The sequence below is a fragment of the Ranitomeya imitator genome, chromosome 7 (genome assembly GCF_032444005.1).
Source record: "Ranitomeya imitator isolate aRanImi1 chromosome 7, aRanImi1.pri, whole genome shotgun sequence".
NCBI classification, from domain to species: domain Eukaryota; kingdom Metazoa; phylum Chordata; class Amphibia; order Anura; family Dendrobatidae; genus Ranitomeya; species Ranitomeya imitator.
In genome coordinates, this window is record NC_091288.1 from 133,970,224 (window position 1) to 133,992,745 (window position 22,522).

The window sequence follows — 22,522 nt, forward strand, 5'->3', positions numbered from 1 at the left end:
GGTGTGAAAATAACCTCTGCAAAGTATATAGAGTTTCTGACTGACAATTTTCTTCCATGGTATAAAAAGCAGAAACGTGCCTTCAGCAGCACAATCATCTTCATGCATGACAATGCCCCATCTCATGCTAAAAAGAAACCTCTGAGTCATTGGTTGCTATGGGCATAAAAGGAGATAAACTCATGGTGTGGCCACCATCTTCCCCTGACCTCAACCCTATAGAGAACCTCTTTGGAGAATCATCCAGCACAAGATCTATGAGGGTGGGAGGCCATTCACATCAAAACAGCAGCTCTGGGAGGCTATTCTGACTTCATGCAAAGAAATACAAGCAGAAACTCTCCAAAAACTCACAAGTTCAATGGATGCAAGAATTGTGAAGCTGATATTAAAGAAGGCTCCTATAATAACATGTAACTTGGCCTGTTAGGAGGCTTGGGCGTTAAATAGCTTTTTTGTTCAGTGAATCTGACCTCCTAATGATGCAAATTCCACAAATGAGCATTTTCAGTTCTTTAAAACATATCAAATGCTTAGAAATTCTACTGTGCCTAATAATTTAGAACAGTGCATTTTGAGTTTTTATTCATTTTGAAGATTATACTGTTATCATTGGGAGGTTTCTTCCATAAAATTTGATGTATAATCTAACAGGTGATGACTTATTAGACTGACTGTCATTTGCACCGACCATTTAGGAAAATCCTAGAAAAATGTCATTTGCATAATAATTTGGAACATGGTATATAAGGTAACTTCTTTAATGAGATTTTGAGCACACTGAGGGGTGCAGTTTTTAGAATGGTGTCACTTTAAAGTATTTTCTGCTATATAAGCCACTCAGTCACTTCAAATGTGATGTGGTACCTAAAATAATTGTATTGCAAATTTTGCTGGAAAAATGAGAAGTTTCTGGTTAACTTTAAATTCTTCTACCTTCCTAACAAAAAAATAGGTTTCAAAAATTGTGCTGATGTAAAGTAGACAAGTGAAAATTGTTATATATTAACTATTTTGTGTGACATAACTCTGACTGAAGGGCATAAAAATTAAAAAGGGAACTTAAAACTTAACATTTAATGCACCGATTCAACTTCACGACAACATTTAAAATCAGGTACCCAAATAATCAAACAACCAGTGGGGGAGCTGATTGTATTCCAAGAGACTGCCAGTAACCACTAGCAAAATTAATATAATTACTGTATATACTCGAGTATAAGCCGAGATTTTCAGCCCAGAAAAATGGGCTGAAAGTGCCCCTCTCGGCTTATACTCGAGTCATGGAAGGCGGGGGGGGTCGGCGGGTGAGGGGGAGCAATGCCTGTCAAATACTCAACTACTCCCAGCGCTACTGATGCGGTCCCTGCATGCCCCATGGTCTTCGGGCGCCTGCAGCTTCTTCCCCTGTGCAGCGGTCACTGGTAACGCTCATTAAAGTTATGAATATGGACTCCACTCCTTTAGGGGTGGAGCCGCATAGTCATTACTGTAATGAGCGGTACCATGTGACCGCTCACTACAGACAGAAGCTGCTGCTCCCGAAGACCGTGGGACATGCAGGGACTGCGTCAGGAGCATATAAGTATGTCATATTCACCTTTCCGCGTTCCACCGCCGCCTCGTCTTCCCGTCCTCTTGCTGTAACTGTTCAGGTCAGAGGGCGCGATGATGTATTAGTGTGCGCGCCGCCCTCTGCTTATTTTTAGTGCAGCAGCAGCATTACATGTGGCACAATGCATGGCAAGAACTACATGGAGCGTCTATGGGGCCATAACTGCATGGAGCATTATATGGGGCATCTATGGGGCCATAACTGCATGGAGCATTATATGGGGCATCTATGGGGCCATAACTGCATGGAGCATTATATGGGGCATCTATGGGGCCATAACTGCATGGGGCATTATATGGGGCATCTATGGGGCTATAAAGAACTGCATGGAGCATTATATGGGGCATCTATAGGGCCATAAAGAACTGCATGGAGCATTATATGGGGCATCTTATGGGGCCATAAAGAACTGCAAGGAGTATTATATGGGGCTCTTGATTCAATATGGATATTCAAAAACACAACCTCAATTAATTTTACTTTTATTGGTATCTATATTTATTTTTAACATTTACCCGTAGCTGCTGCATTTAACACCCTAGGCTTATACTTGAGTTAATTAGTTTTCCCAGTTTTTTGTTGCAAGATTAGGGGGGTCGGCTTATACTCTGGTCAGCATATAATCGAGTATATACGATAAGACACACACAATTAGTCAGATAAATCAGTACCACTGATGATCCCGTAGATTGTTCTGATTTCTTCTCTTTTCATGAACCTTCAAATTATTTAGGCACAATCTCACCCATCCCGTTGAAGATGCCACCTTCAAAATGATACCCTCCTGAGTTTCAGTAAACAAGAAGCCTTGAAACCATCACTTGGTATTCAATATTTATTAATTTCCTAGATGGGACCGCTTCACAACGCGTTTCTTCCTGAGTGGGTTTATCAGGGGATATGGCAGTCAAAAAATAAACTGCCCAGCCATTCCTGGCACTTCTCCAAGAGCCTCATACAAGTGGGATTCCACTTCAAATGTCTCTTTATATAATAATAATAATCTTTATTTATATTGTGCCAACATATTCCGCAGCGCTTTACAGTTTAACAGTTTCAAACACAACAGTCATAAGTAACAACGTTAACAATACAATAATTAAAGCGAAATAAGACGACCATGCTCGTGAGAGCTTACAATCTACAATGAGGTGGGGGGGAGATACAAAGTACAGGTGTGTATTTACAATGATGGTCCAGCCATCTTCAGGGGTTGGGAGATAGATGGAGATAGTGAATGGGCTACACACAAACATAACATGACTTTGATTACTGAATGGGATAGGCCACTCTGAACAAATGTGTTTTGAGCGAGCGCCTAAAACTATGCAAATTGTGGATGGTCCTAATATCTTGGGGTAGAGCATTCCAGAGGATTGGCGCAGCGCGGAAGAAGTCTTGGAGTCGGGAGTGGGAGGTACGGATTAGTGCAGAGGCTAGTCGAAAGTCATTTGCAGAGCGCAGCGCTCGGCTATGCCGATTGACCGAAATGAGGGAGGAGATGTATCGGGGTGCCGCACTGTGAAGAGCTTTGTGGGTGAGAACAAGTACTTTGAATTGTATCCAGAAATGAATGTGCAGCCAGTGTGATGACTGGCGAAGAGCGGATGCATCTGAGTAATAACTAGCCAGATGGATGACCCTGGCTGCTGCATTAAGGATAGACTGGAGAGGGGAAAGTCGAGTAAGGGGGAAGCCAATTAGTAGAGCATTACAGTAGTCCAGGCGGGAGTGGGCATGACAGGGGTCAACTAACTGGTAGTTGCTTTCTGCTCCCTGAGGGAAGGAAGAATGTATATTGCATCACATCAGCTTCTCAGGCTGCCCTCATCATGTAAACACAATTCTCTGTCTGCAGCCTAAATTTATAACTTTGGTCTGAGGTCAGGTTTCTAGACCGGCCTCCCAGGTGAATATCATAATTGTGGTCTGTTTGATTGGGCAAGGCCGCTCTACTAATGATTATATTTTTTTATCTTGTGAAAAGGTTCTTGGGAATAGATTCCCTCAGGCCGCATCTTTTTATATACCCCATATAAGATGGTCACTCCTCCATTTCCTAACCATGTGCTGCTGCTCTAATCACACATGTGGCAAAAAAGCCTATCATCATGCAGTTAGTATCTACTTACACTTAATTAAGGACCCTTATGTTCACAAGGTCCACATCACCTCTTGCTGGAACACACACGACTATCCAACAAGATGCGTCCACAAACCAAGCCTCACTCTCAATGAAGCCCGAACTTGCTGTCTGCAGCACGCTGAGATATCCATACAATAATGCCACTCTGCGTCATCTTCCTGAGGCCGCGCGTGCGCAGATGGAGTGCTCTGCTTCCCGGTGCTTCAGGAAAATGGCCGCCGGATGCCGCACATGCGCAGATGGAGACCGCGGTGGCCATTTTCCTGAAGCTAAGATGCTTACTCGGCTTCAGGAAAATGGCCACCGCGATCTCCATCTGCGCCCACGCGGCCTCAGGAAGATGGCCGTCCCCACCGATAAACCTCTGAATAGCGCAGGTCGCGCTCTTTTTTCGCCATTGCGAAGTGCATTCGCCTGTTGGGCATGCGCAGAACACTACGCCAACGCCGGGAAGAAAAGCAAGAGGTGGGGGAGGAACAGCCATTTCACCATGCCCTTTTGACCAGACCTGCGAGATTGACAGCCGAAAACGGCGACTTTTGTAAGGTATTTCGGCAGCATAGGTGAGGAATTAGGGGACAAAAAATACACTATTGGAAAGCACAGCTCAGGCCCTATTTAATTGTATTTTTATCTCATACTGAAAAAAACGGGGTGACAGGTTCCCTTTAAAGTATAAAAGTTTTACAAGTTGAACCTTGAATGTTCTAAAAGAATCCATAGCCTAAAGGTGTGTGAGCCTTATGAGTGATAGACATATTTTCATTAGTATTATTATTAGTCCGGGACTCCTCACCCGTGTATTCGATGAGTGGTGGCAGCGCGTATGAGCGTGTGTGTGGCCTGGGTCGGTGTGTGAGTTTAATTAAATATTTTGTATGCACTATACCTATGGTCAATTGTAATAGGGTTCGCTATCCATATGGTGACCCATAGCGCTGTATATGTGAGGACTATGCATATTATGCGATCGGAACAGGTCTCTCTTTTCTAATCTCTCATTACAGGGTCCAAGGATTAAGAGGATGCCTTTGAGTACCTTGTTTATTAGTATATCCAGCACCATACCTACTCTATCCATTTGACATTTATGGTCGGCATTTACATATGGTCCTGGTGGAGTTATTCCTCTGCAATTGCACATGGATTATGGACCTTACATGGACGCGCTATGATATGTGCACTACTATATCCTGAAGAGACATGGAGAGGATATATATTTTTTTATATATATACAGCTGGACTATAGCGGTTACGCCGCGGACATGCGCACTGAAGTGCCTATTGGGGACTATGCTGTGCGGCTACCATGTACGGTCATGTGCAGTGGGGGAGGTTACCCGGACCTGCGCAGTACTGGGCGTTGGGAATATAGCGCTCATAAGTGGACTCCGTTGATGCACACAGAAGCCCTGGAGTGGGATGTTGTTGGGCGGATCTGCCGTTAGGACATGCGCAATGGTGGCGGGGGCCCGTGAGTCTGTGCAGAGATGGGCGCTGCATGTCAGGTACGGTGCGGTCACATGTGGCCGGCGCTGTTTTCTGATTGAGCAGCGCTTACCCTGGGCACACCTATGGAGCCATGGCAACCACCGATGCATGTCTTCTATTGGATGGGGTGGTATGTTTACATCTATGTAGCCGGGAGTGTTTATATGTGATCTATGGAGTGTTTAATGATATGGAGAGCGATCAAGGGGGATTTTCCTGTGTATGGGGAGGTTGGTTACGGGTTGTTTCGCATTGTATACTGTTTCTATTGTTTTATATAATGTTTGTAATATTGTTGTTTTTTCTATGATGTCAGGGCACTCCCATTGGTTGTGGGTTAACCATGTGGGTGTGTCTAATGGTATAAAATGGTGGTTGAATTGGGATTGTACTGTGCTTGAAAAAGGTCCACGGACCGAAACGTCGCCGCAGGAGGCAGAATAAAGAAAGTTACTGTCTGTCACTTCCTGGTGTGGCGCTGTCCTTTTTATACTTCGATTGTGGACTCTCTTGCTGGGACGGACCCCCTGGTGTGGATGAGCGCCCTGATGTCCATGGAGACGGTGTCAGTATTGGGTGCGGTCTAACACATTTGTTGGATACTAATATCATAAATGTGGTCTGTTTGATTGGGCAAGGCCGCTCTACTAATGATTATATTTTTTTCTCTTGTGAAAAGATTCTCGTGAATAGATTCCCTCAGGCCGCATCTTTTTATATACCCCATATAAGATGGTATATATACAGTACATACCAAAAGTTTGGACACACACTCTCATTTAAAGATTTTTCTGTATTATCATGACTATGAAAATTGTACATTCACACTAAAGGCATCAAAACTATGAATTAACACATATGGAATTATATACTTAAAAAAGTGTTAAACACCTGAAATTATGTCTTATATTCTAGGTTCTTCAAAGTAGCCACCTTTTGCTTTGATGACTGCTTTGCACACTCTTGGCATTCTCTTGATGAGCTTCAAGAATTAGTCACCGGGAATGGTCTTCCAACAATCTTGAAGGAGTTCACAGCGATGTTTAGCACTTGTTGGCACTTTTGCCTTCACTCTGCGGTCCAGCTCACCCCGAACCATCTCGATTGGGTTCAGGTCTGCTGACTGGACTGCAGACTGCAGGTCTGGTGCACCACCACCGTCAGAGACACTTCATTGTACTATGAGGAACCCTGTGCCAGTGCCGTCGCCCAAGAGTGGGCGCACCCACCTGTCCAGGTAAACGGCACTCGCACGGGTGCTTGCGCCAGGTGGTGACCACGGCCCTGTGGGGGGAGTCAGCCCATTTAGTGAGGTATAAAAATGGCCTATGTTGGACATTCAGCAGCTGCAAATGGAGGAATTGGATTAGTCAGTAAGAGGAGGCCAAAAGCAAGACATTTCTCAGGCAAGCTACGTGTCATCAGGGGAAGGTGGGGCAAAATAATTTGAAATCCATGATTGGTTCATTTTAATGAAGGTTAGATCATCAACATTCTGGGTAGCCAGACGTGTCCTTTTTTCAGTCAGTATTGAACCAGCAGCACTGAAGACTCTTTTTGATAGCTCACTAGAAGCAGGGCAAGCGAGCTCCTGTAATGCATATTCTGCCAATTCAGGCCAGGTGCCTATTTTAGATGCCCAGTAATCAAAGGGGAATGACCTGTGAGGGAGAACATCGATAAGGGAGGAAAAGTAGTTCGTAACCATACTGGACACATGCTGTCTCCTGTCACTTTGAATCGATGAAGCACTACCTGTCGTGTCAGCGGTCTTTGTGAAATCACTCCACAACCTGGTCATAAAACCCCTCTGTCCGACGCTACTTCGGATTTGGGCACCTCTAACACCTCTGCCATGTTGCCCCCTACTGCTCGGGTGAGAACCATCACCGCCGCTGTGTGCTGGGAATGCCTGAACCAAACGGTCTACAAGAGTTGCTTGTTTGGTAGCCAATATTTGCTCAAGGTTCTCATGTGGCATGATATTTTGTTATTTTCCTTTACATCGTGGATCCAGGAGGCACGCCAACCAGTAATCGTCATCGGTCATCATTTTGATAATGCAGGGTCCCTTTTTAGGATACGCAAGGCATACTCAGCCATGTGGGCCAATGTTCCAGGTGTCAATTCACTGCTTGTGCTGATTTGAGGAGCACTTTCCTGCAAATCAACATCACTTGTGTCCCGCAAAAACCCTGTACCTGACCTTGCAACGCCACCAGTTTCTATAGCCCCCTGAGAAGCATCCTCCTCCCATAAATATTCATACCCATCATCGTCCTCCTCCTCTTCGTCCGCCACCTCGTCCAGGAGAGTTCCCTGAGCAGACAATGGCTGACTGTCATCAAGGCTTCCCTCCTCCTCGGCTGCAGACGCCAGCTCCTTAATGTGCGTCAAACTTTGCATCAGCAGATGCATTAGTGGGATGCTCATGCTTATGATGGTGTCGTCTGCACTTACCAGCCGTGTGCATTCCTCAAAACACTGAAGGACTTGAAAGAGGTCTTGGAGCTTCGACCACTGCACACCAGACAACTCCATGTCTGCCATCCAACTGCCTGCCCGTGTATGTGTATCCTTCCACAAATTAATTACTGCACACCTCTGTTCAAACAGCCTCTGAACCATGTGCAGTGTGGAGTTCCACCTTGTTGCAACGTCTATTATTAGGCGGTGCTGGGGAAGATTCAGTGATCGCTGATGGTTCAGCATATGGCTGGAATGTACGGGCGACCGGCAGATATGCGAGCAAAGTCTTCGCACCATCAGGAGCAGGGCTGGTAACTTCGGATAATTTTTCAGGAAGCACTGCACCACCAGGTTCAAAGTGTGAGCCAGGCAAGGTATGTGTTTAAGTTCTGAAAGGGCTATGGCAGCCATAAAATTCCTTCCGTTAGCACTGACTACCTTGCCTGCCTCAAGATGTACACTGCCCAGCCATGACTGAGTTTGTTGCTGCAAGTACTCGGCCAGTACTTCCGCGGTGTGTCTGTTGTCGCCCAAACAGTTAATTTCTAACACAGCCTGCTGACGCTTACCACTAGCTGTTCCATAATGGGACACCTCGTGTGCAACACTGGCAGCTGCGGATGGAGTGGTCGTGCGACTGCGCTCTGTGGACGAGCTTTCGCTTATGGAGGAGGAGGAGGGGTAGTGAACGCCTACAGCCAACTGTTTCCTAGACCGTGGGCTAGGCAGAACTGTCCCACTATGGCTGTCCCCTGTGTAACCTGCATCCACCACATTAACCCAGTGCATTAACCCAGTGTGCAGAGATAGACACGTAACGTCCCTGGCCATGCCTACTGGTCCATGCATCTGTTGTGAGGTGCACCTTTCTATTGACTGATTGCCTCAGTGCATGCACAATGTGATCTTTGACATGCTGTTGGAGGGCTGGAATGGCTTTTCTCGCAAAGAAGTGTCGACTGGGTAGGTCATAGTGTGGTACTGCGTAGGCCATCAGGGCTTTGAAAGCTTCGCTTTCAACCAACCGGTACGGTATCATCTTTAACAAGATTAGTCTAACAATGTGGGCGTTCAAACCCTGTGTACGCGGATGAGATAAAGAGTACTTTCTTTTCCTAACGAGAGTCTTTTGTAGGGTGAGCTAGACTGGAGAGGTGCATATGGTGGAACTAGCGGTGGTGGTGGCGGATTTAGAGAGTGTTGGTGATGGTATTCTCGATGTTGGCCTACATACAGTGTTTCCTACCAATAACCGTGAGATTCCCTGACTGCTTTGGCCTTGCGATGATACCTCCACATTTGCTGCTGGTGGTGTCCTAACCGGTGGGCTTACAGTGAGGGAAGCAATGTATTGTTGCTGACTACCTTCATTCTGAGCAGGTGCACCAACGGTACAGGACGTTTGGTAGTTAGTCCAGGCTTGCAAGTGCATGCTGGTTAAATGTCGAAGCATGCACGTTGTATTTAAATTTTGAAGATTCTTCCCTCTGCTAAAGGTCTTTGAGCATTTCTTACAGATCACTTTTGACTGATCATTCGGATCTTGGTTAAAAAATTGCCACACTGCACTCTTCCTACTATGGCATTCATTTTAAGGCATTGCACGCTGTGCTACTTTCACCGGATGGCCACTCTGTCCTAAATCTTTTTTGTTTTTGGCAAACGTTTTTGACCTGATACGGGCCTGCCAGATAACAGCTGTTGCAATGTAGATGGCTGCTGCGGATCAGCCTCCTCCACTTAAGAGCTACTGGCAGCGGCACCCTCTTCCCCCAATGGCTTTCAATCTGGGTCAACAACTGGGTCATCTATCACCTCCTCTTCAATGTCATGTGCACCTTCCTGCGTGTCACCGTGTAAGGTGCTATAGCGTTCGGGACGGGGCACCATAGTCTCATCAGGGTCAGATTCTGGCTCAGTATACTGGGAGGGCAATGTAGTGATCTACAGTAATAGTCAATGGAAAAGCATTATAATCTAGCTGTGGCTGTGCATCAGTGCACTCCATATCCAATTCATCTTGTAATGGGCAGTTACCAATTTCCCGTTCTAACCCAGGCACGGTATGTATAAAGAGCTCCATGGAGTAACCTGTAGTGTCGCCAGACGCATCCTTCACTTTTGGTTTGGGTGAAGGACACAAGGAAACGTCTTGTTCCTGACAGGGAGTATCCACTGACGACTTGCTGCTTTTATATTTGGAACTTTCTGAGGAGGAGGCGAATGAGCTAGAGGCTGAGTCAGAAAGGAAAGCCAAAACTTTTTCCTGCTGCTCAGGCTTTAAAAGCCGTTGTCCTACTCCCAGATAAGGGAGCCTTCGAGGCCTTGTGTAGCCAGATGATGACGCTGGCTCAACACCTTCAGCCTTAGGTGCTATTGTGCTTTTGCCACTACCACCAGATGCACCACCACCACCATCAGTACCAGCTGGCAACCACCGCCCACGGCCTCTTCCATTTGACTTCCTCATTTATGGGAAAATCTAACCAAAACAACAACCGTTATATGGTACTGTAAAACAAGGTAGAAGGTGTATATAAACATGTTGAGATTTTAAATTCCCCTTTTTTTTGGGGGGGGGGGGGAAGACTAAAACAAAAAATCAGGCCCTGTGCAAAAAACAACACAATTTAAGTGGCAGAAAGTGGCTGGCTGACATACGGCAAACTAACAGGACAGAAGTATATCCACTTTGTGAGAATTTGAATCTCACTTTTTGGGGGGAGACTGAACCTAAACTCAGGCCCAGTGTTTAAAACTACACAATTTAAGTGGCATAAAGTGGCTGGAAGATATATGAAAAAATACAAGGACGGTGGTACAATTTCAATCTCCCTACAATGATCTCAGGAAATGTTGGGTAGCAATAAAAAGGACTGCTGCACACAAAATTGTGGACAAATAAACAAGATAACTGTGCAGAAAGGAGCAACAAGATTTCAGCTTTTAAAAAAGCAGTTGGATTGCACAGCGGCCTGCAAATAGCAATGCAGCTATCAGGGAGCCTTATAAGGCAGCCTAGTAAGCTACAGAGCTGATGCACAAAAAATAGCCTCCACTGTCCCTGCAAAAAATGGTGGTGTTGGACAATGGAAATCGTTACAGCACAAGCAGTTTCGGGGCTTAATCTTCCCTCCCTAACTATATCCCTTCTTCTGATGCAGCTGCAGCAACCTCTTCCTGTGCTACGATCGGCAGAAGTAAGATGGCGGTCGGGGTGCACGCCCCTTTATAGCCAATGTGACGCCGCAGAAAGCTAGCCAATCACTATAATGCCCTTCTCTAAGATGGTGGGAACCGAGACCTATGTCATCACGCTGCCCACACTCTGCGTCCTCCTTCATTGGCGAAAAATGGCGCTGAACGTGTCATACGAAACGCGACTTTGGCACGAAGATCGCCGACCTCATGGCCGATCCCACACTAGGATCAGGTCGGGTTTCATGAAACTCGACTTTGCCGAAAGTCGGTGATTTTTGAATTTGTCCGATCCGTTTTGTTCAACCCTATAGAGCACTGTTAATCATGAGCACTTACACTTTGGAATAAATTTATGTGTGTATGTCCGAGGTATTTGTTGGCTGTTTTTAATATACCTATTAAAAAGGTTAAGTTTTATAAGTACACTCCTGGCCATGCTATAATCCTATTGTACTTGATTGTTTAGGTTTATGTGCATTAGATCACTAGCTGATCCTGTAGTTGATTCAGTGTGAGCCATAAGAACTACAGTAACATGAATAAGCAGTAGCAATAAGTCTTATTCCTGCTCAATTTCGGGACCAGCCCAGTTTTCACTTTCTGTGCTTTCTTTTTTTTTCTCTTTTTTACAAGAACCATATTTTTTCAATTGATTTAGCCATGTAAGAGGTTTTTTGTTTTTTTGAAGGGTGAGTTGTATTTTTGAATTCTAGCATTCATTTTAGCATATAATGTACTGAAAATTGGGAGAAAAAAAATCCATGCTTGGTGAAATTGTGGAAAAAGAATGCAATTGTTTTTCAGGTTCTGTTTTTATGGAGTTCACCAGACAACAAGAATGACCTGGCAACATGACTTTTCATGACTTTTGCTATTACAGCGATAAAAAAAACAAAAAAAAAACACTTGTATAGTTTTATTTTTACTTTAAAAAATTAATTGCTCCCTGCTGATCTAGAGTAAAAGCTGTTGCAAGCCAGTATACAATCTACTGTAAAAGCTGCCTGTGACAAGTTCAGTTATGTAAATGTGTACATCGTTAGTGTTTGCAATATCTACAACGTAAATAAAAAATATTAAAGTATCTTACCAAAAAGGTGTTTCGACAGTGAAATTGGTTGTAAGTCGTCCTTTTATCGTGAAGGGGAAAAGCAAAAAACGTTTCGCTGTAAACCTGATATGAAATGGAAAGAAAAGAAGTATTACCATTGAGATGTTGTCCCAATAATTAGTGTTACTAATTCATGTAAAACAAAATTATCAAATTGGAGCCAAAATAGTTCTCTAAAAGATAACAAAAACTCCAGTGGATGCTATAATAAGTATAGAATAGCATTGCCAAAAAAGAATAGAATACATGGATACATAGAGACAGATTTAGTCTGGTTAAGGAAAAGATATGGTCTAGTATGCCCCTAGCATGTTTCACCGCAGCCTGTGGGGACATCAGGTAATGAGTAGTGTTGAGCATTCCGATACCGCAAGTATCGGGTATCGGCCGATATTTGCGGTATCGGAATTCCGATACTGAATTCCGATACTTCCCGCGTATCGGATACCGGAATCGGAAGTTCCCAGAATTCAAATTGAACGCAGCAGCCAATGAGGAATGAATGAAAGTGTGGGCACATCCTGTTTAGCATGGTGGGCATGTAAGTACTGGCAAGGCTGGGATTGGCTGCTGAAATGATGTCACTCTGCACTATAAAAAAGCGCTGCCGCCATTTTGCGCTCACTCTGCTGTGATTTCAGTTAGGGACAGGACGCTGTGTTCTAACTGAGGGCCAGTCGAGCTAGCTAATTGCTTTATTTTCCTTTCCAAAGGCTAATTTAGCAAAACGCTGTGTGTTCTTCACTGTTCACCTTGCTCTTGCCTTGCAGCGCTGTTTTAACAGCGTTCTGCAAGGTCTCTGTGTGTGTGTGTGTGTGCAGCTCACTCTGTAGTCTGTGTGCAGCCATATACCCGGTTGTATTCAGCTCAGGGGGGGTTCACACTGCCTCACACAGTTGTTCTTTTTTGCTCTTAGTGCAGCCTGCTGCACATTTTTTCTCAAATTTCCTATTAGTGTTTTTCCACCAGTCTCCAGCTCTATTGTGGAAAAACACTACATAGGATAACCTAGAGGGGGGTTTTTGGGCCTTGCAGCGCCGTTTACGGCTGTCTGCACGGTCTCCGTGTGAGCCCAGCTCGCCCTGTAGTCTGTGTGCAGCCATAGCCGGTTGGATTCAGCTCAGGGTTCGTTACTGGCTCATACCTTGAGAAAAATTTTCCTTTTTTTTCAAATAGTGCAGCCTGTTTAAAATTTGAAAAAAAAAATTCCTATTAGTGTCTTTCCACTCGTATCCAGCTAAATAGTGGAAAAACACTATATAGGATAACCGAGAGGAGGGTTTTTTGGCCTTGCAGCGCCGTTTACGGCTGTCTGCACGGTCTCCGTGTGAGCCCAGCTCGCCCTGTAGTCTGTGTGCAGCCATAGCCGGTTGGATTCAGCTCAGGGTTCGTTACTGGCTCATACCTTGAGAAAAATTTTCCTTTTTTTCAAATAGTGCAGCCTGTTTAAAATCTGAAAAAAAAAATTCCTATTAGTGTCTTTCCACTCGTATCCAGCTAAATAGTGGAAAAACACTATATAGGATAACCGAGAGGAGGGTTTTTTGGCCTTGCAGCGCCGTTTACGGCTGTCTGCACGGTCTCCGTGTGAGCCCAGCTCGCCCTGTAGTCTGTGTGCAGCCATAGCCGGTTGGATTCAGCTCAGGGTTCGTTACTGGCTCATACCTTGAGAAAAATTTTCCTTTTTTTCAAATAGTGCAGCCTGTTTAAAATTTGAAAAAAAAAATTCCTATTAGTGTCTTTCCACTCGTATCCAGCTAAATAGTGGAAAAACACTATATAGGATAACCGAGAGGAGGGTTTTTTGGCCTTGCAGCGCCGTTTACGGCTGTCTGCACGGTCTCTGTGTGAGCGCAGCTCGCCCTGTAGTCTGTGTGCAGCCATAGCCGGTTGGATTCAGCTCAGGGTGCGTTACTGCCTCATACCTTGAAAAACAATTTCCTTTTTTTCAAATAGTGCAGCCAGTTTAAAATTTGAAAAAAAAAATTCCTATTAGTGTCTTTCCACTCGTATCCAGCTAAATAGTGGAAAAACACTATATAGGATAACCGAGAGGAGGGTTTCTTGGCCTTGCAGCGCCGTTTACGGCTGTCTGCACGGTCTCCGTGTGATTTAAACTAGCTCTGTAGCCCGATCTGCACCAAAAAAAAGGTTAAGTTCACCAAACACAACTTACACTTGTGTAGGCCACATTTGAAAAATAATAAAGTTTAGTCCACAATTTACAACATTAGTGTTTCTTACACCTGTTAGGAGGAGCATTACAGGAATAAGCACACTAAGGCCTTAGTACTTTTCTGCTTATCTTTATCTGTCAACCAAGATGAAGAGGGCAGGGAGTAAGGCACGTGGGCGTGGGCGCGGAGCAGGGAGAGGAGCAGGGAGAGGACGTGGTGATTCTGTGCCTGCTGCGGGCGCCGGTGACTCGTCGTCACTCAGTTTCAGCAGGGAACAGTCCTTCATGCGCAGCTTTGTCGGAGAGCGCCGTGCACCGCTGCTGCGTGAAGACCAAATTGAAGCCGTTGTCGGGTGGATGGCAGCTAACGCCTCGGCATCGACTTCAGTTAGTGCCACATCCTCTCAGGCACAGAGCACTGGAGAGCAGCCATCTGTCTCTTCACCACCTGCCAAATTGGCCAGGCAGTCAGAGAGCCCAGGACAGGAGCCGTCTCTACTTCTGTTCTCTGAATCTCTTGGCTTGGAAACAGGGGGCCAGCCAAGCAGCATTGGAGAAATGGAAGAAGAGGCAGTGTGCAGTGATGCCCAACACCTTTTTCTCTCTGACTCTGAAGAGGCAGGTGGGCCAGTGCCTCCGGTGACCACAGCGCAGTACGCATCTGATGATGAAACTCAGGTGCCGCTTTCTCGTGCGTACTTTGCTGCTGAGACTACCCAGGAGGAGCAGTTGGTGGCAGAGGGTAGTGGAGATGATGAGGTCCTTGACCCATCGTGGCGTGAGGAACAGGAAGGTGGTGGGAGCAGCTCAGAGGAAGAGCTTCCTCTTACGGGCCAAAGAGGGAGAGGGAGGGGGAAGACTGCGGAGCCTGTAGCCTCCACTTTGGCACCCGTTAGGAGCCTGTCTCTTTCCAAAGCCAAAAAGGGCGCTCCCAAGACTTGCAGTGCCTGGTCCTTTTTTGACACAGTTGCAGATGACATTTGTTTTGTCAAATGCAAGCTGTGTCATCATAAAGTAAAAAGAGGGAAAAATGTCAGCAACCTCAATACCACAAATATGTGGAAACATGTGCGGACCAGGCACGCGGTGGAGTTACAGAAACACACTGAAGATGTAGGCCAACCAACAGCGGCAGCTACCACCTCTTCAGCTCGTGTTGCCTCTTCCTCCAGCTCACGCACAGCTGGTTTGGCTTCCTCCCAGAGACCTTGTGTAATTCCACCCACAGCACCACCTTCCCAGTCATCCTCACACTCCCAGTCTACTCTACAGCCATCGGTAGTACAGGCATGGGAGAAAAGGCGGGCATTCTCGGCCAACCACCCCCGAGCACAGGCTCTGAATGCAGGCATTGCCAAACTGTTGTCCCTGGAAATGCTCTCGTTCAGGCTGGTGGAGACTGACAGCTTCCGTGACTTGATGGCATTGGCAGTCCCACAGTACAAGGTGCCCAGCCGCTTTTACTTCAGCAGGCAGGCTGTCCCTGCCCTGCACAGGCATGTTGAGGCAAACATAAAACATGCGCTACTGAACGCCGTCAGTAGCAAGGTCCACCTCACCACCGATGCGTGGACCAGTCAGCATGGACAGGGGCGATATGTTTCCCTCACTGCCCATTGGGTTAATGTTGTTGAGCCAGGTACAGATCGTGCGAGTGGCGCAGGACGTGTCCTGCCCACTCCAAGGATTGCAGGAATCCAGTCTGTACGCATCGACTCCTCCTCTTACACCAGTTCCTCTGATTCCTCTCTGCAGGATCCGTCACAGTCCACCCCCACATGGACCCGTGAACGTTTACCTATGACCGACATGAGCACAGCCGTGGCCAAACGTCAGCAGGCCGTCTTGAAACTAGTTTCATTGGGGCATCGAAGCCACACAGCGCAGGAGCTCTGGAATGCTATAAAGCAGGAGAGCGATGTGTGGTTACTGCCAGCGAATCTCCAGCCAGGCATGGTAGTGTGTGACAATGGCCGAAATCTGGTGGCAGCTTTGGCCCTTGGCAACCTCACTCACATCCCATGTCTGGCACATGTGCTCAATTTGGTTGTGCAGAGTTTTCTGAGGGACTATCCGGATCTTGATGCCCTGCTGCACAAGGTCCGCCTAGAGTGTGCTCACTTGCGGCGTTCCAGCTTGGCCAGATCCCGCATTGCTGCTCTGCAGCGCCGATTCCGCCTTCCGGAACACCGCATCATATGTGACCTACCTACCCGGTGGAATTCCACGTTACATATGTTGGAGCGGTTGTGTGAGCAGCAGCAAGCAGTTATGGAGTACCAGCTGCATCAGGCGCAAAGAAGTCGCAGTCAGCGCCGATCAGACTTCACAACCACAGAGTGGGCCACTATGAAGGACGTCTGCCAGGTTTTGCGTCCTTTTGATTATTCCACGCGGATGGCAAGTGCAGATGATGCACTAGTCAGCATGACTGTCCCCCTTATCTGCCTGCTTCAGCAAACTTTGCAAGGGTTAAGGGATGATGTGGTGGAAGAGGTGGAGGATGAGGAGTCACCTTTTCCATCAGCTTCTGGAGAGTCAGCGCCACGTGGTTCCTCACAAAGGGGTACGCAGGGGCCAATTTGTGAGGAGGATGAGGAGGAGTCAATGGAGGAGGAAGAGCTCCGTCCAGAGGAGGGAGCGACACAATTGTCCAGTGGTCAGTGTGTACAGCGAGGGTGGGGTGATGACGAGCGGGCAGAGATCATGTCTCAAGCAGGGGACAGCGTTTCTGGGCCGGTTGGCACTCTGCAGCACATGGTGGATTTCATGCTGCAGTGCCTGAGAAACGACCGCCGCATCGACCACATTCTCAACATGCCTGATTATTGGGTGTTCACCCTCCTCGATCCTCGCTACCGGGACAACGTCCAAAACCTCATCCCTGCGTTGACCCGGGAGCGTAAATTGCGGGAGTACCACGACACACTGGTGAATTCCATCATCTTCTCCTGTCCAACTGAGAGGAGTGCTGCTAGTGCTTTACAAAGCAGCTCAGTGCGTCGAGGCAGTGGGGGAGGCTCTGCCCAAAGAGGGAGCAGAAGCAGTGCCTCTGCCCAAGGCAAGCCCAGTATGGCACAACTCTGGCACACTTTTGTGTGCCCGCCCCAAATGTCTACACCATCACCGGCGGCTCCAGTCAGCAGGAGGCAACGGTTCCGTCAGATGGTGACAGACTACATGGCTTGCCCTCTTACTGTACTCCCAGACGGCTCTTCCCCGTTCAAGTTTTGGGTCTCTAAGCTGGATACATGGCCAGAGCTAAGCCAGTATGCATTGGAGGTGCTGGCTTGCCCTGCGGCTAGTGTCTTATCGGAACGTGTCTTTAGTGCCGCAGGTGGTGTACTAACAGACCGTCGCATGCGACTATCCTCCGATAACGTTGACCGGCTTACTTTCCTGAAAATGAACCAGGCCTGGATCTCGCAGGAATTTGCCACTCCTCTGCCTGATTAAGTAATTGGGTGTCATCCAGGTCTCCTGCTGTGTTCATCTTTCTACCACCTGAACTGCTATTCCTGGGCTCCAACACCGCCAGTTGCGGCTCAGAAGTGCAGGCTGCACAGTAAAAACATACGACCCAGTGTTATTGGGTTTCAGTAACGTCAGCTGATCCCCAGCTGTGTAGCCGGCAATGTGTCCTGCGACCGCCACGCTGGCACAACAACCTAAATGTAAGGGAACCTGTCCCCCCCCCCCCCCTTGTCGTTTGTTACTGAAAGAGCCATCTTGTGCAGCAGTAATGCTGCACAAGGAAAAGGTAGCTCTTTTTTTTTAGCTCCTTGCACACGCAGAACTTAACACTTATAAAATGTGTTCACTGATACCGTTATACCGTCCCGGAGCTGGGACTTTCCTTCGTAATGTGACGCAGCACAGCCGTCATTCCTACCCCCTTGGTGCCATGCGCTGCCTCCTCAGCGTTGTTTTAAGCTGTCACGGAGCCTGCGCTGTTCTGTTATCCCTTGGGCATGCCCTATTTGCGCTGCCTGTCTTCTGACATAATTTGGTGTCAGGCTGGCTGCGCCTGTGCGGCCGCGGTGCCCGAGATCCCGCCTCGCAGTGTCTTCTGATTGAGTCACACTGCGGGCCTGGGATCCATGGGCATGCGCAGTGCATATCTTCCCCTCGGGCTCTCGCTCATTTCCCTCCGCCTTCTTTAGACTGTGCGCCGTCAGCTGATCCCTAGCATGCCACGGCCGTGACACCGCACAGTCTGAAGAAGAGGGAAGGAGGGGAGTGAGAGTCGAGGTTATGCACTGTGCATGCCCATGGTTCCAAGGCCCGCAGTGGGATTACGTTAGATGAGACTGCGAGGTGGGATCTGGAGCAGCGTGGACGCACAGGCACTGACAGCCTGACACCAAATTATGTCAGAAGACAGGCAGCGCTAATTGGGCATGGCCAAGGGCTAACAGAACAGCGCAGGCTCCGTGGCAGCTTAAAACAACGCTGAGGAGGCAGCGCACGGCATCAAGGGGATAGGAATGACAGCTGTGCTGTGTCCCATTACGAAGGAAATTCGCACCTCCGGAACGGTTTAACGGTATAAAGGGACACATTTTTAGTGTTTACTTCGGTGTTTGCAAGGAGCATAATTAAAAGAGCAACCTTTTCCTTTTGCATCCTTAGTGCTGCACAACATGGCTCTTTCAGCTACAAACGTCTTGGGGGGGGGGGTTAAAGGTTTCCTTTCAACTTGCTCCAATCAGGCTTCGGCCTACACTCTGTTCCTCTGCTCCTCCTGCTGTCCCTGGGCTCTAACACCGCCAGTTGGTGCCTGGAAGTGCTGTGTGCACAGTCAACAGTCGCTCCTCTGTTATTGGGGTTCAGTAACGTCAGCTGATCCCCAGCTGTGTGTGCGGCAATACCTCCAATCTGCTCCTCCTGCTGTCCCTGGGCTCTAACACCGCCAGTTGGTGCCTGGAAGTGCTGTGTGCACAGTCAACAGTCGCTCCTCTGTTATTGGGGTTCAGTAACGTCAGCTGATCCCCAGCTGTGTGTGCGGCAATACCTCCAATCTGCTCCTCCTGCTGTCCCTGGGCTCTAACACCGCCAGTTGGTGCCTGGAAGTGCTGTGTGCACAGTCAACAGTCGCTCCTCTGTTATTGGGGTTCAGTAACGTCAGCTGATCCCCAGCTGTGTATCCGGCAACGTGTCATGCGACCGCCACGCTGGCACAACTAAAATGTAAGGGGACCTGTCCCCCCCCCCCCCTAGGCGTTTGTTACTGAAAGAGCCACCATGTGCAGCACTAATACTGCACAAGGGAAAGGTCGCTCTTGAAATTATGCTCCTTGCAAACGCTGAACTACACACTCATGTAATGTGTCCCCTCACACCGTCCAACCGTCCTGGAGGTGGGACTTTCCTTTGTAATGTGACGCAGCACAGCCGTCATTGCTACCCCCTTGGCACCGTGCGCTGCCTCCTTAGCGTTGTTTGATTCCGTCATGGACCCTGCGCTGTTATGTTATCCCTTGGCCATGCACAGTTTGCGCTGCCCGTCCTCTGACATCATTTGTTGTCGTCCTGGCTGCGCCTGTGCGTCCACGCTGCCCGAAATCACACCTCGCAGTGTCGTCTAATGTGATCCCACAGTGGGCCTGGTATCCATGGCCATGCGCAGTGCATATACTAGCCTCTCACTCCCCTTCTTCACGCTTCTTCAGACTAGGCGGCGTCAGCTGATCCCTAATAGCATGCCACGGCCGTGACGCCGCACAGTCTGAAGAAGCAGGAAGGAGGTGAGTGAGAGGCGATGATATGCACTGCGCATGCCCATGGATCCCTGGCCCGCAGTGGGACTACATTAGATGACACTGCAAGGTTGGATCTCGGGCCGCTTGGACGCACAGGCACTGCCAGCCTGACACCTACATGATGTCAGAAGACGGGCACCGCTAACTGTGCATGGCCAAGGGATAACATTACAGTGCGGGCTCCGTGACAGAACCAAACAACGTTGAGGAGGTGGTGCCCGGCACCAAGGGGGTTGGAATGACGGCTGTGCTGTGTCACATTACAAAGGAAAGTCCCACTTCCGGGATGGTTTGACGGTGTGAGGGGACACATTATATGAGTGTGTACTTCAGCGTTTGCAAGGAGCATAATTTTCGGAGCCACCATTTTCCATGTGCAGTATTACTGCTGTACAAGATGGCTCTTTCAGCAACAAATGCCTGGGGGGGGGGGTTAAAGGTTCCCTTTCAACTTGCTCCACTGCAGGCTTCGGCCTACACTCTGCTCCTCTTTGATTCCCTGGGTTTCAACACTGTCAGTTGCCACCTGGAAGTGTTGTCTACACAGAAAAAAACACTAGGTGATGTGTCAGTGGGGTTCAGCACCGCCAGCTGTTCCCCTGCTGTGTAGTCGGCAACGTGTCCAGCACAAGCCACGCTGGCACAACAGAACAAAAGCTGCCACCAGTGCAGGCTTCGGCCTACACTCTGCTCCTCTCCTCCTCCTGCTGACCCTGGGCTCAAACACCGCTAGTTTTTGCCCGGAAGTGCTAGCTGCACAGAGAAAAACACCAGCCAATGTGTTAGTGGGGTTCAGCAACGCCAGCTGTTCCCCTGCTGTGTAGCCGGCAACGTGACCTGCAAACGCCATGCAGGCACAGGAACTGAAATTAAAAGGGAACCTGGCCCCACCCCCCCAGGTGTTTCTATGTATAACAGCCACCTAGTACAGCAGTACTGCTGCATTTGTACAAGGTGGCTGACTTTTTCTCCTTGCCCACGTGGAACTCAACACGTACAAAATGTGTCTCATTGAGACCATTCCACTGTCCCTGAGGTGTGACTTTCCTTTGTAATGATACGCAGCACCCCCCTTGGTAGCGTTTCCCGTCTTTTGTCATCATGGTTAGCTGGCTGCGCCTGTGCATCCGCCCTGCTAGAAACAACGCCCCTCGTTGTCATATTTATTTTGTCAGCGAGGGTGTGGTTTATGGGCACGAGCAGTGCATATGTTCGCCTGTCTTAACTCATCTCCTTCCGCCTTCTTCAGACTGTGCGGCCTCCTGGCCGTGGTAGGCGATAAGGGATCAGCTGAGGCCGCCCAGTCTGGAGCAGGTGTAAGGACATGTGTAAGCGGCAAACCTATTTACTGCACAAGGCCACGAATCCCAGCCACGCAGTGTGATTTTTTGAAAACACACTGTGGGTCTGGGATTCATGTCCATCGCTAACCGCAACGGCCGACATGAAATGAGGTCAGAAGACAGGAAGCGCTCACAGCGCATGGCCAAGGGATCACAATAGCGCAGACTCCTGTACAGCAAATAACAACGCTCAGGAATCTGCGCCCAGTACCTAGGTGCAAATTTTGACACCTGTGCTGCGTCTCGTTAAAAAGACAAGTCACGCCTCCACAACTGTTTGACAGTATAATGGGCTAAATAGTGTACGTGTTTTAGTCAGCGTGTGCAAGGAGCAAAACAAATAGAGCAACCTTTTACTTGTGCAGCATTAATGCTGCACAAGGTGTGGCTCTTGTACCTTGCAACACCTGAGGGGGGGGTTAAAGGTAACCTTTGAAATTGGTTCAACTAGGCTTCGGCCTACACTCTGCTCCTCCTGCTGACCCTGGGCTCAAACACCGCTAGTTTTTGCCCGGAAATGCTAGCTGCACAGAGAAAAACACCAGCCAATGTGTTAGTGGGGTTCAGCACCGCCAGCTGTTCCCCTGCTGTGTAGTCGGCAACGTGTCCAGCACAAGCCACGCTGGCACAACCGACCAAAAGCTGCCACCAGTGCAGGCTTCGGCCTACACTTTGCTCCTCTCCTCCTCCTGCTGACCCTGGGCTCAAACAACGCCAGTTTCTGCCCGGACATGCTAGCTGCACAGAGAAAAACACCAGCCAATGTGTTAGTGGGGTTCAGCACCGCCTGCTGTTCCCCCGCTGTGTAGCCGGCATCGTGTCCAGCACAAGCCACGCTGGCACAACCGACCAAAAGCTGCCACCAGTGCAGGCTTCGGCCTACACTTTGCTCCTCTCCTCCTCCTCCTGCTGACCCTGGGCTCTAACACCGCTAGTTTTTGCCCGGACATGCAATCTGCACAGAGAAAAACACCAGTCAATGTGTCAGTGGGGTTCAGCAACGCCAGCTGTTCCCCTGCTGTGTAGCTTGCAACGTGACCTGCAAACGCCACGCAGGCACATGAACTGAAATTGAAGGGAGCCTGGCCACCACCCCCAGGTGTTTCTATGTATAACAGCCACCTTGTACAGCAGTACTGCTGCATTTGTACGAGGTGGCTGACTTTTTCTCCTTGCCCACGTGGAACTCAACACGTACAAAATGTGTC

At 48.3% G+C, this 22,522-nt stretch overlaps 1 protein-coding gene across 1 annotated transcript in view; it reads right to left on the minus strand.

The window, feature by feature from the left end:
* Positions 1-22,522, minus strand: part of PGAP1 (post-GPI attachment to proteins inositol deacylase 1) — a 1,319,879-nt gene that overhangs the window by 887,678 nt on the left and 409,679 nt on the right. The window contains exon 10 of the mRNA XM_069733825.1: positions 12,013-12,096. Coding sequence (XP_069589926.1) covers positions 12,013-12,096 — 84 coding nt within the window. The remainder of the gene's footprint in view (positions 1-12,012; positions 12,097-22,522) is intronic.